General features: G+C 34.8%; 1 protein-coding gene across 1 annotated transcript in view; it reads left to right on the forward strand.

The window, feature by feature from the left end:
• Positions 1-17,452, forward strand: part of LOC105223667 (microtubule-associated protein futsch) — a 116,290-nt gene that overhangs the window by 46,704 nt on the left and 52,134 nt on the right. Inside the window, exon 2 of the mRNA XM_049447229.1 lies at positions 16,099-16,203. Coding sequence (XP_049303186.1) covers positions 16,099-16,203 — 105 coding nt within the window. The remainder of the gene's footprint in view (positions 1-16,098; positions 16,204-17,452) is intronic.

A 17,452-nucleotide genomic window follows, 5' to 3' on the forward strand; every position in this document is an offset into this window, starting at 1 on the left:
AGAAAAATTAAAATATTTATTTCACAAAATGGCGCTGTTTTGTACTTGTATATCTAAAGTTAGGTTAGGTTAATCCGATTGGCCAATAATAAGCTACGCATATACCAGCTTTGGTATTTTGCGATACCAGATGAAGTTCAGTTGCTAGATCCATGAAAAATAGTCATGCTTTCGGATTGCGCTTGATGCGAATTTCAACAGCCAGATGTTTACTGCGTAGTCTTGTCAATACGGGACAAGTGCACAAGAGTTGCTCCATTGTTTCCCTGGTGCCTTACTCTAGACATTACCTGCAGTCTTCTCCATCTGTCAGCCCCATTCAGCGGGCGTGTGTCGCCACCAAAACCAGACAGTGGCCGGTTAGTATTCCGAACATGTTCCTACTGTCTCTTCTAAGGAGTGTCAATAGGCTGCTTTATGCCTAACTATGGATATTATATTCCTGCACAACGTCCATCCTCCATTTTCGAGCCATCCAGGGGTTATCATTAGAGTATTGCGCGTAGCTAGCATACCCATACTCCAATCATCTTTTCCTACGTTAACTTTGGACATTCTTTCCCAGATGAAAAGTGGATCATGTAGTCGGTGTTTGCCCAACCGTCAATACCCACCGAGCTATGCCTGAAAATTCTATATGTAAATTCTTCTGCAGCCACTAATCGTCGCGCTGGTTTTGCTGCGGAGATTTCAGCAAAAAGTTCTATAGATGGCAGGTTTAGTGCCAGTTCAAGAGCTGCCGTAGCTCCCATTATGCACAGCTTAGCGTGCCTCTCAACCTTTTTCCATTGGCTTCCAATAGGTGGATTTCCGTACGCGCCTGACCACCATATTACTTCACCGTAGGGCAGGATTGGTCTTACACTAGCTTTGTATATCTAAAAATGTCAAAAATATTTCAAAATACGTTTTACTGTTTATTTTATAATATTTTTCGCTAATCATAATTTTTTCAAAATTTGAATTAAAAAAAATGTATTTCTAAAGATGTCAAATTAGTCAAAAATTAAAAAAAAAATATTTCCAAAAAATTCAAAATTTATGAATAGATATTATTTTATTTTTTGTAAAAAAAAGTTGTTAAAGTAAAGGCCTTAAAATTATTTCAAAATAGCTTTAAAATTTTACTTTTTTTATTTCTATTTCTAAAACCAAAAAAATAATGATAATATTTTTCTTAATTTAAATTTTTGAAAAATTATTGTGTTTCTAAAAATCTTCAATTTAGTCAAAAATTAAAAAAATATTTCCAAAATCTTCAAAATTATTAAATTAATTTTTTTTGTAAAAACAATTATTTTTAAAAGCTTCCAAATTATTTCAAAGAAGCTTAAACTTTTTTTTGTTGTTATTTTATTTCTAAAAACATGAAAAAATATTATAATTTTTTTTTGCTCAAAATTAAATTTTAATATTATAATTCTAAACACGTCAAATTAAGTCAAAAATTAGAAAAAAAATTCCAAAAACTTCAAAATTAATATTTTTTTTTGTAAAAAGATCTTCATCAGGCAAAGATGTTCGAGCTTTTTAAAAAAAATTATTTTCTAAAAGCTTAAAAATTATTTCAAAATAGCTTCAATTTTTTTTTCTTTTAATCATATTTCTAAAAACGTCAAAAACACTTCATAAAACTTTTTAGTGTATATTTTCAATATTTTTCTATGATCATTATTATTTGTTTGTCTTTACTGCTTCTCCTCTCTTTATACACCCATATAATTTGGATATTATTATTTTTGATAATCTTTAGTTTCTGAGTGCTTCACGTTAATGACTCTTAATTATGCAAGTAATCGATAAATTACACTCAAAATATTTTTTCTATGCAAAAAGGTATATTTCATCAACAAAAATAAACGATATGAGCAGCACAGACAGGAAGTAAGAAGCATATAATATTTATAAAAAAATATTTACTAAAATTAAGAGCGGTTAATGAACTGGATAAGAAGCTAAACTGCATCCTTGAAAACACATTTTTCAAAAAAATATTTGTATAAGTTAATATGTAGATATGTATATGTACATCTGTTTGCATTTTTAGGTATGAAAATGAATATCGATCAGTAGTGTGAAAGATGAAGCGTTACAAACTATTTATATAGGAAGCAGGTGTAGTGAACTTAGCGGCTAATGGCATTAAGGCGCACAGGAACCAGTTCTGCCAACGCACAAATACACGCATAGCAATATATAGTACATGTGTACATATGCATACATAGTTGAGTATGTATATTGGCGTACATTAAATCTGTGTGTATGTAAAAATTACACAAGTCCACGCCAAAAGTGCCTCCGGATAAATTGGCAGTAACCGCGAATAGACAAGCAACAAAGCTGCAACATAAACAATACAAGTCTAATAGGAGTTAGCCAGTTAGGCAGGCAGTCAGCTGCTGAGAGCCTTCCAGCTAGCGGGAGTGCAAATAATGGCAAATACTTGCACACTTATTAGACGTTAGGTGCAGCGCCTAGCTGTTGCAAGCTGTCTATAGCCCCTTTTACCCCCGCGCTTGCCGCGTGACCGACGCCAGACTGCAGCTTGTTGAGTTAGTTAGGGTGCATAGGCGTCACCAGTGCCACTGTCAGCAGTAAAGCATCTCTTAGTTGTCGCATCAAAACGACGCAGTACCCAAAACGTGCAACATACAAGAACAACAGCGTCAATGCACAAACAAATCTGTGAATGTTTGTATAGATAAGTTCGCAGCAACGATGTTTGCACACTCGAGTGCCAGAAGTGGCACCTCAAACAACAGATTCTAACGCGCCTGCTTGGCCGCCCTCATGACGAACCAAGCAGCCAAAGTATGAACGAACGAACGAGCGAAGGAACGAAGATTGAATGTACGAACGTACGCCGTGTTATAGGTACGTGGCGTCGCCGTGCGGCAGCCACACTTGTGCCAATTGTGTTGTGCTTCCGCATTTTTCATGCCATACATGATCGACACGTTCGCGCTGTCGCCGTGGCAGTGGCAGTGTGGCAGTAGCGAAGGCTGTGCTGGCAACAGCGCGCAAATAAGATCTATTGAAGTGCCTCAGCCGCGGTGGCAGTAACAACAGCAATAACAATAACAAAGCAAGGTAATAGATCAACTTGTATTAGAAGTGGCAAGCGGCAGGCTGCTACTCACTACTCATAGCAGGTTGTTATTGTTAACTTGTAGTTGTTGTTGCCTGCTTTTTGCTTTTTTGCGGCTTCGGATGACTACGGGAGGCGTTGAAGTGACAAAAATGTGGCTCGAACCTCTTTGCCTGATGAAGATCTTGCCGAGTCGAGTTGCTGTTGTTGTTATTGCTGTTGCCACAGAAATAACTATGGCAAATGGCAATGATGTGTGCCGTGTAATGCAATGCACATGTAAGATAAACAGCAGCAATTGTTGCTGCCGCTACAAATGGCGTGCATGTGACTCAAGTTGCAAGCAAACCGCAGCAGCAGTAGCGGCAACGGCAGCAGCATTTCGTGTAGCAGACAATTTGCTTAGGCAAACGTGGTTCAACTTAATAAATAGTTAACTTGTGTACCGTTATGTTCGCAAACAACGTGCAGATGAATTTGCCACATGCAGACGATATAATGTGGAAGAAGAAGCAAAAATCACATAGCAAAATAGCAGCAAATGTATGCAACACATGAGTGTGAGTGTGTGTGGCATTCAACACCTTGAATTATGAATGTATACAGTACTTACATACATATATGTATGTATATTTATAAAGTTTGTTATGTGTTTCACACTTACTGTACATTTTCCCTCGGAACATCGTGCAAATATGGCCAAGCGCTAAACAAATTGTCATTCGCCAATAGTGACAGCTGACGACGAGTAAGAGCGCAAATTAGTTAGTCAATTTTTCCAAAGACTTGCATCATAAATAAAGTAAATATTTTGTCTTAAAAATACTAAATATTCGGGATTATTGTAATGCAGTCCCGACATTTCGGGATTTTTTCAAAATTGACGATACATATTTCTCACAAATACATGGTAAACAGATTTAATTTCGGGACTTCTATAATGTAATCCCGAAATTTCGGGATTATTTCACAAGTGTCGAAACATATTTCATAACTATACAAGTTAAACATATTTAATTTTCGGGGTTTCTATAATGCAATCCCGAAATTTCGGGATTCTTCGATTAATTTATGAAAACTTTTTTTAAAGACTAGAAAGAATTTCAAAAAGTGATAACTTCTGAATATTGCTATTCAAAAATCACGATTCGGGATTCACGATGCCTTGCAAATTTCCGACGGTATCCCATTCCAAATACCGGACAAGCAAGTGTCTAAAAGTAGTAGGCTTTGAAACATTTTAAGCACTAATCTTACTCCAGAAGTGCGCGCTACCCACGACTAATTCAAATATTAAAAAATACTCCCAAAAAATTATGCTTCCTTATGCACACCGGTGCCTTTAAAATATCCGTATGTACCATACATACATATGTATGTACATATATATTGAGCACGCCTTGGGTGCAGCTGCATTTAATTGTCAAGAGACCGCAACTTCGTCACGATGCTTGCATCTTCAATGAATCACGTGCAACACAAACCAAATCAAATGTTCAACTTGGCTACTTACGTGGAAATCATTAACTCTATAGGGAATTAAGATGACCAAACAGGGCTTCAGCTGCTTCAAATGAGTAGGAGAGCCAAATAAAAGACATGTTGATGCCGCAGCAATAGAAATATTGCAAATTGTCGCAATGCGAATTGACAAATAAAGGGGGATACAATGTCGAGCATTCAATGCAAGCGGAGATAACTGGCCGGAACACGGTAATGATGGTAGAAAACGGTAAATAAAATACAAAGAAGAGTATATTTATAAATTAAATGGACCTGAAGTGGCTGATAAAAATTAAAAAAAAAAGTAAATTATAAAAATAAAAGGAAATAATTATACAAAAAATAGAAAATGATTATATAATTAAAAAAAATATATATATAAAAATAATTAAAAATAAATAAAAAATATTGAAAAGTATAAGTAAAAAAAAAATAAAAATTTAAAAAAAAAAATTAATTAAAACAATGAGAAACAAAAATACTTAAAAAAGTTACAGAAAAAAATTTTAATTTAATATAATTTAAAAAAATTAGTGCTATTTATTAAAAAAAAAAATATAATATAATAATTACATATAATTATTAATAAATATAAGTAAAAATTTAATAATTAAAAAAATTTATGACATATACTTATCATAATTATTAATAATTAATATAAAAAATTAACAAATAAAAAATTGAGAAAACGATGTTTAAAATATCGTATATATAATTTTAAGTACATAATTTAATTAAGAAAAATTCCAAAACTAAATAAATAAAATTAAAAAAAAAAATTATACAATTATTAAGAAAAAGATTTTGATAACAGTTTTCCAAAAAAATTTGAAAGTTAGAGTTAAAAATTGTAATTACAATTAATTAAAATTTATCCTTAATTTTTATTACAAAAAAACATTAATTAATATTCATAATTATTTATAAAAATTTAGCAACGAAAAAATTGAGAAAAAGTTTTTAAAATATCATATAATTAATTATAATTATTTAATTTAATTAAGAAAAATGCCAAAAATAAATAACTGAAATAAAAAACTGGACTTTAATCAGAACTTCTAAAAAACAAAAAAAAATAAACGTTAGTTTGTAATTGAAATTAATTAAAAATATGTCTTAATTAGTCTTAAATAAAATTATAAATAATTAAGAATATATAATTATCATCATTATTAATAAAAATTTAACAACTAAAAAAATGAGAAAATGTTTTTTAAAAAAATTTTATACATAATTATAATTAATAATTTAATTAAGGAACCTGCCAAAAATAAAAAAATATAAAAAAATTAATTTTAAAATATCAAAATTAATTAAAAATTTATTATATGAAATTTAAATAAATGTCAATAAAAAAGTATTTAACAATTAAACAATACGAAAAAACAAAGAAAAAAATATATAATTTAAAAAATAATGAATAAAATTTAAAAAGTCCACGCTATTATGCTAGAACTAAGAAAAAATATATTTAATAATAATTTCAGTTCAATAAACTCTGAGTTTATAACAGCCTTGCAATGGCAGCCGCTTTCCTAGTCACATTGGTTATTCACATAAAAAAGCGTATGTGTGTATGTTAGTCCATATATATGTGAATATGTATATGTGCTACACAATAAGTGCTGGTTGGCAATGCCTGTTGCTTTGGCTATTTGGGTGCTGGTGGGCGATTTTCCGCAAACTGCACACAGCTGCCGCTGCTGCAACAGGCTCGTTGATCAATTATGTCAAATTGAGGCAGCCATACCAAATATACAGACACATGCACATATGCACACATGTACATACACATGGCTGAGTGATTTCAATACACAATTGACGGCAGTCATCAGCTGCAAAACTGCTTACCAAGACTATAAGTATACTTGCCGCAATTGCCTAGTGCCGCCGCCAAGTTATTGAGCAACACCATACTGGAAGTAATTGTTGTTATTATTAGATTGTTGCTATTGTGGCTGTCCATAGCTATTAGCGTGGCATTGCAACATATTTGACTCTGACTATTGTTGCTAATGTTGCAACATTATATATATGCCGCACTTTTTCCTATCTACGATGGCATGTGGCATAAATGTGTGCGCTCTCACACCAAAACCGTGCGCTCTTGCTCTTCCGTTCCGCCACCTAGACTAGAGAGCTGTGTAAATATGTGGGTTAGAGCCAAATTTGGCAGTGCGTATTCTAAGCCGACAGCACGCAAATGGACACGGTCGCGCTTGTTGTAGCACAACCGAAACGGCAATTGCCACGGCTGCAACAAACACTTGCAGCATATGCAGCGGCTGGCATGGTCAGTGCGTAGACTTAAGCGGCAAACTTGTTTTGAACTTTTTTACTATACTTTTTGTTGTAGTATTTGCTTTGGTCCTAAAACAATTTATGATTTTTCCGTTGGCAACCAAAGGTGATTGGCAATGCAAAACGAAGCAGCAACAAAGCGGAAAAGAAAATTCGTACGTCGCATGGCCAAAAAGGCAATGGCATTATAAATGTTGCAAGTTATTTGCGTCGAAACCGAAAATGTACTGATATTCGGCGTGTAATCATGGAAAAGGATATCAAATTTTGTTGGCTGCCAAAGAAGGGCTGTGTGTCGCATGCCGCACATGACAGCGCGAATAAAAGGAAACTGAAAAGAAATTAAATTTTTTTCTATAAAAACTGGAAATTTTTTACATTTTTTTCGCATGCCACAAATGAGTAATAAATGCACGAAAAGGTATTTAATGCGGCATGCCACTTCCTAGAGCATTGCGCGTGCGTGCCCATAAAAAGGAACCAAGCACAAAAAATAAAATAAAAAATAAAATGAGTAATTCCACTCCCCCCCCTTCCAGATGGCGACCAAATCCAGCGGCAATACCCTTGACTTGGTCGCGTTAGAAAAACAACAACCTTGATCGTGTCAGTGGCAGTGACCAAAATGTCGACCAGAGCACACAAAAGTACTTAAGTGGCACATGCTTGCTTGTATGCACTGTATGTGTGTGTGTGTGTGCCTAAACCACTTTTGTGCAACAGAGACGTGTTGTGCTTTTGGTCAGACGTCGAGTAAGTAGTGTCATTGTTTATGCCACAGCCGGCAAATAGTAAAATGAAAAGCAGCAAAACATATATTTGCAACAGAATAGCTGCCCAGCAGCCGCGCGCATTTGAGCAACATGCCACAAAAGTGCTAACAAAGCTTGCACTCGAACACAAGACTCTGTGTATTAATGTGTGTTTGTGCAACACACTCGATGTGCAACCTTAAAGTATTGTATTTCCCTGTAGCATTGTTTGTGCTTGCCACATGCTGGCTGACTGCAAGCATTCGCCGATTTTTGTTGCACATTTCATATGCGTTTGCGGGCAATTCGATGCTGCATAAATATCAATGGGTGTGTGTGTGTCTGCTGGTGCACGAAAACCAACTCCATAGGCTTACAAAAGGCTGTAGCGGCCATAAAGCAGCCCACCCTGACGCACTGGCCGCACCGCACAGTGGCTCACCTGCAACTGCACAAATATTTATCGTTCACTTTTTGCACGCGTGTGTTCTGAAGACAACGCGCTGCGGCACTAGTGGCAACCAAGAAAAAAACAACAACAAGTATGAACAAAACAACAACAAAAACTATGAAAAACACAACAACAAAACTATGAAAAAATAATAACAAAACTATGAAAAAGCAACAACAAAAGCTTTGAAAAAAAACAACAAAAATACAAAACAAATGCAACAACAAGAAATAAGTAGAAAAGAACAGCAACAAACCACAAAACAACAATATCTAAGCAAAAAACAATAACAACTAACCAGAAAACACCAACAACATAGCAAAAGATAGCAACGACAAGCCAGAAAACAACAACAACTAGGCAGAAAATTGCAAAAACAAAGCAAAAACAACAACAAACACTATACACGCTCACCGCAACGGTTGTTTGCCTACAAATTGCCGCACTGTTGCAAGTTGCCCACTGGCGCAACTTGTTGCAATTCGATGCTACGCATGCTTACCAGCGCCGAGTCACAAACAACACATATTGCCAACACACACACACACATATGCTCGTAAGCATATACCTGTATTTATTATGTGCATATATAAATGTGGACACAGGCGGCGTTGCACTGTGGCAACTTGCAACATCGTGACCACCGCAAATAAGCGCTAAGGCGAAATGAAGCATGAGTGTTGCAACAAGTCCTGTTGTGGCATAACTCGCATACATGTGTACGTACTTGAGTATATACAGGCGTCTGTATGTAAATAGCACATTTTTCTGCATTTAAATTTTATATTCCCTTTTGGTTGCTTCGAAAACTGTGAGAAATATTTATTTCCAATCGCAATCCCAGGCATTTTCGTCAGCATTTTATGGCGACTTAAGCACGCCTGCATACATATGTATGTACATATGTAAAAACATTTATATATACAAGTATGTGAGCAGATGCATATATAATATATGTACATAGCTATGTATATGTGGCATTTCTCGCTTACTTTGCTCCACTTTTACACCCCTGACTGCGCGGCGCTCAGCCACATCCTGCCGCTGCACGGCTCAGCGACTTCTTTTAACACTTCGCAACCTGCAACAAAGTATCGCACGGCACTGCAGGCCACACACAAGCAATTTGCGCTGTGCAGCCACATATGCAACAATCACGCATGCTTCAGTTTTCGCAAGTGCGTGTGCGTGTTTGTTAGTACGCATGCCAGCCCTGCATATTCTAATCGCTTTTCAGCAGTGCGGATCTAGATCTGCTAGCAATTGATAGCTGGGAGAAGTGCTTTACATAAGCACTCGGCAATTCACGCCACACATTTTGCAGTTGCAAACACACACATGTATTCCATATATATCTATGTGTTGCAAGTGTTGCATTAGCATTTGTAAGCGCATTAAATTGCAATTTGTTGCACGCACTTGATTGATGCACTCGTTAGATAAGTGCGTGCTGCAGCACTTCTGGGATTAAATGCAGATATCCAATTTTTGTTTTATTTTATTTTTTGCCAATTTCTTTTGAAAGCTTTTGGAACAATGGTGATTTTAATGGATTGCGGTCTGCAGAGATTGGAGTGGTGATTTGTCAGAGAAAACAAAAAATTAAGAGAATTTATTTTCAGACATTTTTGTTGACTATGTAAGAGAGACGCAATAGGTTAGGTTCGGGTAGTCTGGTAGGCTAATGGGCCATGCATAGACCAGTTTTGGTTCTTTGCGTTACCAAATGGAGTTTCGTTATGAAGTCCATGAGAAGTAGTCATGCTTTATGCCTGTGCTTCACGTGAATTTCAATAGAATCTGTGGCCTCCCTGCCGTTACCCCTTTAATTGTCTTATACGGTGGGGCCAAATGCTTGAGACGTAGAATACAGAATAGAACACTCAAATTCTTTTCGCCGCAAATGAAATTTCAAAATCGCTTAAAGAGAGATAAAGGGAGAGAAGGATATAGAGCAGTTTCAATACTTATTTTAAATTAAAAATAAAAAGCCTTAAAGGTACTTTATTGAGAAAATATCAGATTCCATTGATACACTTTCTTAATGTAAGCCCTTTGGTTACAAAATATAAAAACATAGAAAAACATCGGAAAACATAGAATGGAGCGGAAACACGCAGAAATGTATAGAAACGTAATTAATATAAATCTTTAGGTTACAAAGTATAAAAACATAGAAACACATCGAAAAACATAGAAAAGAGCATAAACACGAAGAAATAAATAGAGCTAGCCAGCAAGGAAAACTATGAAGAAGTAAGAAATAAAAATTCGACTAATTTTGAATGCCACAAATGCTTAGTAAACTTCTTTCGGCATTTGCCTGTTTTTTTATTTCCAACGTTGCCACATTTCACTTTGTTATGACATATTTAAATGCATAATATCACATAGAAAGGCAAAGAAAAACAGCGAATGTCATCATCGTGTATCATGAATAGGTGCTGAGCTTCACAATGTGCGAAGCCTTAAGCTCACGAGAAAAATATTTTTAATACATATTTATTTTTAACATTTATTTTATAAATTTATAGCAGCGTAGATTTTTATCATCTTAATATTACATTCAACTATCCCATGCAGATTTTATATAAATCTCGAAGCGAGCTAAAATGCAAGGAAAACTATGAAGTATGAAGAAGTAAAGAATTAAAATTCTGCTAATTTTGAATACCACAAGAACTTAGTAAGCACTCTTGCGGCATTTGAGATTTTTTCAGTTTCCAACGTTGCCACATTTCACTTTGTTATGAACCTAAACCTAAACTCAAATTCTACTTAAGTTTATAGATCTTTCGGTGGAAGAAATTAATTTCTTTCCCTTTTGCAAAATCAATACATAGTTGATATTTATTAATATAAAAAACAAAAAATAAATAATGAAAAATGAAAAATAATAAAAATAACACTAACAAAATTTCATATTTCAAGATTAACAAAACTTACAATAATATAACCAGAAAAATAAATTTCCAAAAAATTGTAATCAATTGGTACTTCTCATATTATTCTTCAGACTTAACCTCAAAAAGTTTGTTAGATCACACTAATCAGAGCACCAAAATAATCAGAAAAGAAACATTTTTACAAGAACTACATTTTTTCCAGATGTTCTACTCTCAAACAGTTACACACAAAGTACGTAAAACACCTTTGATGATCAAGATTAAAGTCCGTATTGATTGCGGTAAGACACAGTGACTGAAAATAGCGTGAAAGCAATTAAGAATTTAATTAGCTGCGGCTGTTCATAATGCCACAGCATCAAAATTCCAACTATAATCGATTTAAACAGTAGTGCATTACCAGAGACAAAAAAACACAAGAGAGAACTAGAAGAAAAAAATAAAAATTGAAATTAAAAAACAGAAAATAAAAATTAAAAAATTTGAAACAAATAGAAAAAAAAAAACAAAAAAAAAACAACAACAAAAAACCCAAAACCTACAACAAACATGCAGAAAATCAAAGTAGAAAGCAAGGTGTTCGAAATGCAGCACTTAATGACACGCGCGATTAATAGTCGAAAAGGCATAAAGGCTGTGGCACGCAGCGGCAACTGCGGCGCGCATGATTACCAAGCACTTATGCCGCAGCGAAACAAAAGAAACGCAGTTGCGCAGTTGTAGATTTTTACATTATTTAATTTTGTTGTTGCTGCAACTTTTTTTTCATAGCTCACTGTGGCAACGCGACAATCTAACAAGCTTAATTGCTGGCTAAGAAACCAAATACAAGTGTCTAAATTGGAAATGAAAAAGAAGCATATTAACAGAAACACATCACTGATAGGCTTTCTTTGCCGCCAGCTGTGTAGAAAGTTTACAATTAACCACATTGCCACAACATCAACGTGGCATTCATGATGCGGCAACATTCGAAAATGATTGCGCGCTGCCGTTTTTCGCTACTAAATGCTTTTTATGCCACGCAGCTTTTTGTCATTGCTGCCACACACTTGCTGCATGTGTGGTTTACGCCGCGTTCTGCGCATGCGTGCCTGACCTAACCTCTTGCCTTGCCAATTTACTGCTTTGGCGAGTGTGCCACTATTGTTGGTGTGTTGTGTTTGAGCCTAGCTGCCTCTTGGCAAGCCACTTTGCTGTTGTTATTTTACTGTATACACACACATACACATGTAAACGCGCAAAGCGGCATTTGCATTCCACTGCTGCAGCTTCTTCAATGCGGCTTTTATGCTCCGCCGTCCGCCGGCTATTTTACATACTCGAAATGATTGGCGTTTTGCTGCCGCACTCGCGCCGCGCGTTCGCTGTTGTGCTGCGCTGCGGCAGGTTCTTTTTATTATTGTCTATAATTTGGTCGCTTAACGGTGCAATTTGCAATTACACCGCGCAGCGCTGCGCGCCGAGGTCATCACACAACGCGACGGCAGCCACAGTAGTGGCTTCTTCATTTCTATTTGCTCGCTTGTGCCTGCGGCGCACAAACACCAACCAAGCTCTGCATACACACACTTGTGCGGCTTGTGGCCAAGTAAATGGCATTTCTACACTTGCATTTGGCACAAATCGAATTATCGACCTCGGCAGCCGCTAATCGGTGCCGCCGTAGCTGCTGAGCGCGCGTGCTGCCACTGGCTGCCAAAGCAGTTGGTTGCCTTGTGTAGTTTTGGTTCTAAGCGCTCCCAATTGCTTGCAAAGCAGCAGCCACTGTTATTATCATTACTATTTATATTTGGCATACTGTTGTTGTTGTATTAGATATGCTCTGAGGCTGTACAAATAGTCTGCGTGGCATATTATATTTGAAATATTAACATACATTGCTGATTTGATTTTCCAATTTGTTGAGTGTCTTCTTCACTTGCCACAGTGGCAGCGTTGCACTTGCTATTGCGGTTTAGCTGTTTTTTTATTGTCTCTTAACACCTCATTTGCGGCTTTATTGATCTGTCAAACGGTGACAAATGATGTCAGTAGGCAACCGAACCGACTGATTCTTAGCCTGCAGGGCAATAAACTGGGTTGAATTACAAATTCCAAACTTTGATAAATTACTGAGCCGCACATTGATTATTGCTGAAGTTAAAGTAAGTACTTGACTGCATATACTCACTCTATATGTACATAGGAATATAGAAATATATTTTATTTCATACAAAAGATTTGGTAACTACTCCATTTTTAACTAGTTCCAAACTAGTTGTTTTTTTTTTGTTCGACTAGTTTAATGTAATAAGAAAATATTTATTTCCTATAAAAGATTTGGTAACTACTCCAATATTAACTAGTTACAAACTAGTCGGTTTTTAGTTGTTTGTTCCGCTAGTTTAATGTAATAAACAAAAATATTTATTTCCTACAACAGATTTGGTAACTACTCCAACATTAACTAGTTACAAACTAGTCGGTTTTTAGTTATTTGTTTCAGTAGTTTAGTGTAATAAAAAATAATTATTTATCTCCTACAAAAGATTTGGTAACTACTCCATTACTAACTAGTTTCTAACTAGTTTGTTTTAGTTAATAATTTATCGAGTTTAATGTAGTTAACTAGTGTTTAAGATTTGCTATTTAAAACAAATTCTAAACAAAAATAAACTTTTTTTTATAATATAGTGCAAAATTCTTTATAAAAAATGTTAAAATCCTGTACTCTAACAACATTTACGGCAATTGCAAGACATCGCTTCTGCCATTAAAATATTCCAACAAGCTTGCGACCTACATACATATGGACGTCCATGCTGGTTGTATAGAGTACGCAAAAGTAATTTATACACATCTTAAACTCATAAACTTTTAATGGTTAAAGAAATAACTTCTAATGGCGTAAGTGCCGTTATATATAGCCAACAAACCGAAGCCAATTATATTAGAAGATATTGCACTTTACTTTTACTATGCCACAAAAAATACAAAAAAATGGTGGGTATTACAAACGAACGTCGAGCTGAAAACAACCCTCCGGCTTCAGCACACTCAGCGATGTAGACGTGAGCTTTATCACACCCACTGTAGATATTTGTATGTATGTATATATTTAGGTGTGTAGGTGTGTGTTTATACCGTTACATATGATTGTAATTTGATACTAGTCACGTGTTGCATCTCTGGGGAATTTATTAAAACGAAATATTGCAAACACTGTGCCATAAACTCCTCCCACACATTAGGCGGCGCTATGAAATATGTATTTTTTGCCTTCATTTTTCGGCTAGAAGGTCTAGCGGGTATTTTTATGCGTTAAAGGTTTTTGTTTTGTTTTTTTATTTTTACTTATTTTCGAATTTTTTTGCGAACAAATAGCTTTGTGTATTGAGAATATCAAAAAAACGCCTCTTCGAAAAGTTCATTATTTTCCAACAACTTCTCTCAATACATATAGAAATTTGTTCACAAAGTTGTTGTAAAATACTGAAAATTTCGACGATGAACTTTTCTGATTCCGCTTTTTATTTAAATTTTTTCTTAAATTTCTATTTAAAATTTTAACTTTTTCTTTTTTATGTTTCAAAAGCAGTATTGCCCACCCAAATACCCATAAAATCATATAATCCTCGAATATAATTTCTACGCACACATAACCCATAATCACTCAGGGTGGTTTTCACACAGCCCAATGGTAACCATTAAAGCAACCAATACCCACAACAATCTTCATAAACTCATCAACAATTACCATTGTTTGCATAAAAATATTTTAATCGCCAATTCAAAAATAATGCCAAAATGATTTGTTATTTTTTTTTATAAAAAAAAAAAACTGAAAACAATAACAATCGAAATCGAATCGATTAAAAGTTGCATAAGCAAAGCTAAACAAAGCGCCCTTAAGGGGTCAAAGCGCGCGGACTGAAGCATATTTCAGGGCGCATTAAGCGCTACAAGCTTGTCAAATGCGCTTCCGGCGCGTTTTGTTTGCACAACAAAAAAACAAAAACAAACACAACACACGCATACAATGGCAAATGTCTAACAAATGAGCTGAAACCACAATCAACACTTTTTTGTTTGAATTTTTTTCCAGTTTGTGTTTTGCTTTTGCATTTTAAATCGCTTTTGTTTAAGCAATTTGTAGGCAAACAATTGGTATTAAGCTGGCAATAGGACTTGCAGGCATTTTCAGGGGTGCAAATTGGCAGCGCACGCCCAGGGTTTGAGGAATTTTGGATATTTTGTGCGAAATTGGGGTGTTTTGCGAATTGGTATAAAATTTTATAATTATGTATGTGTGTGTGTGTATAGGAAAGTTGTTAGTTTTTCGCAAATAATTGGGTTTTTATAATAAAAAAATTATATTTGAAATATATTGTAAAATTTGTGATTTAAAAAATTGTATTTAAAGTTGGGGTACGAAATATGAAACTATAGTTATTGAGATAATTTTTTTCAATAAATTTTTTTTTCTCCAGAAAATATTTTTTGCAAATTCTTTAAAAAATTTTCGAAATTTTGCTAAAAATTTTTCCGAAAAATATCGTTTAAATAAAAGTATATATTTTTGGCTGATTTTTCCGAAACATATGATACATTCAATAGAAGCATGTTTTATGGCTGTTTATTTCAATAGTGTTGCCTACATTTTGGCGCATTGCTGAAATAATTAAAATGAGCACTGAAAAAGTCAACTTAGTTATCAAAATTCAATATTAAGTTGCTGTTTTTATTTAAAAAAAAAGTAATTTGTGGAAAAATTTCAAAATTAGCGAATTTCTTCAATATTTTTACTCATTTTTAACCAACTTTAACTTTTTTTCGACTTTCTTAAATTTAATATTTTTTTTGGTTAAATGAAGCCAAAAATCTCACTTTTCTAATACTGTACGGTATGACACAATGTGATTGGTAGCACTGGAGATACACGACAGCAACAACATCTATTGACAAAATACGAAAAGACTTTTTCGACTACGCAGTTTCTTTTATAGCCTGCCAACAACAAATTAATTACTAATTGCTACCTTAAACTTTATTTATTTATTTTTTTAACCTTTAACCAGCTGACTTAATAATAAATTGCATTTTCTTTATTTCCAGGATATTGCAAGATGACCAGAAAAGGTTCGAGTCCACTGGGGCTCGACATGTTGGCTGTCTCGGTGGCAGTGGCATTCATATTTTTGCCATTGTTAGCACAAGCCGGTAAGTGAATTACACAAACAATAAATAAATTATATATAAATTTATTAATAAAAGGCAATAAATTGCTTAACATAAGGCAATAAATGGCGCATACAAATAAATTTACATTACGAAGACATGAATGAACAAAAAAATGTAAGTAGCTGGTATTCAATAACAATAAAATTTTGTGTCAGATGCAATGCCATAAAAACAATAAAGAGAAAGCATTATGAGTAATGAATCAATTATAGAAATAAAGGCCATCTAGAGCCATGACATCTGTGAATGCAATAAATTAATGAACGCAAGAAGTTAGAGAGCAAGCAATATAGGGCAAATATATAATTATTATATGAAATATATAAATATGGCATATATTTGGTATGCTCACAACTAGAGCCACAGAAAAACTGCACATATGTGACGTGATAAGCAAAATTAATGCCACAACCTGCCTCTGCACATACATACATATATTTGCGACACATTGCGAATTTGCACGAAATTCCTAGAACATTTTTGCTTTGCCACACAACAAACAATAAATACAACAATTCATACAAATTTGCCTTAAACAAAGCCTTTGTAATGAGGGTGGTGTCAGTGAGACGCGCAAGCAAGAGGGTGCACCTGTCAGCGCGCCCCTTGGCATGCGACAGGCATTGGTCACTCATTTGCGGCAATAAGCACTAAATGTGGTACTTACACATACATGCATGCGTATATGTATATGTGTTTTAGTGTATAGATACTTAAATGTGTATAAACAAAAGAACTTGTCACTCCGTTAATTATTTCCCAGCTGCCAAATTAAAAAGAATTATCCATTAATGTGCCGCATATTAGAGGCAAAAATGCGCACAGACGCAAGGCTATTGTATTTCACATGCATACAAGCACACTCACATGTAGTTTCCGCCTACTCACGCGTCCTGCTTCGATGTGTGGACTTGCAAGTGGTTTGTAGCTCATATGTGTTTGTATGTATGTAAGTGTGGTAGTGTGTATGCGTGCAAGTATGCTAGTATGCATGTATAAGTTGCATTTGTCGGCACCGACTCGAGTGACCCTTGACACGCTTTTGGCGTTACGGGCAATAAAAACAAATTGATTTTCTTTTGGCATTTTTACGCCGGTTTTCTAAATAAAGCAGTTTAGTAGTATGTGTATATATAACTGTAACTGAAGTTGGGGTATTTTTATGTAGCCACTGACACCATTAACACCAACGCTAAGACCACGTGGTAGACATATAACACAGCTAGCG

This window comes from Bactrocera dorsalis, chromosome 2, assembly GCF_023373825.1.
Source record: "Bactrocera dorsalis isolate Fly_Bdor chromosome 2, ASM2337382v1, whole genome shotgun sequence".
NCBI lineage: Eukaryota > Metazoa > Arthropoda > Insecta > Diptera > Tephritidae > Bactrocera > Bactrocera dorsalis.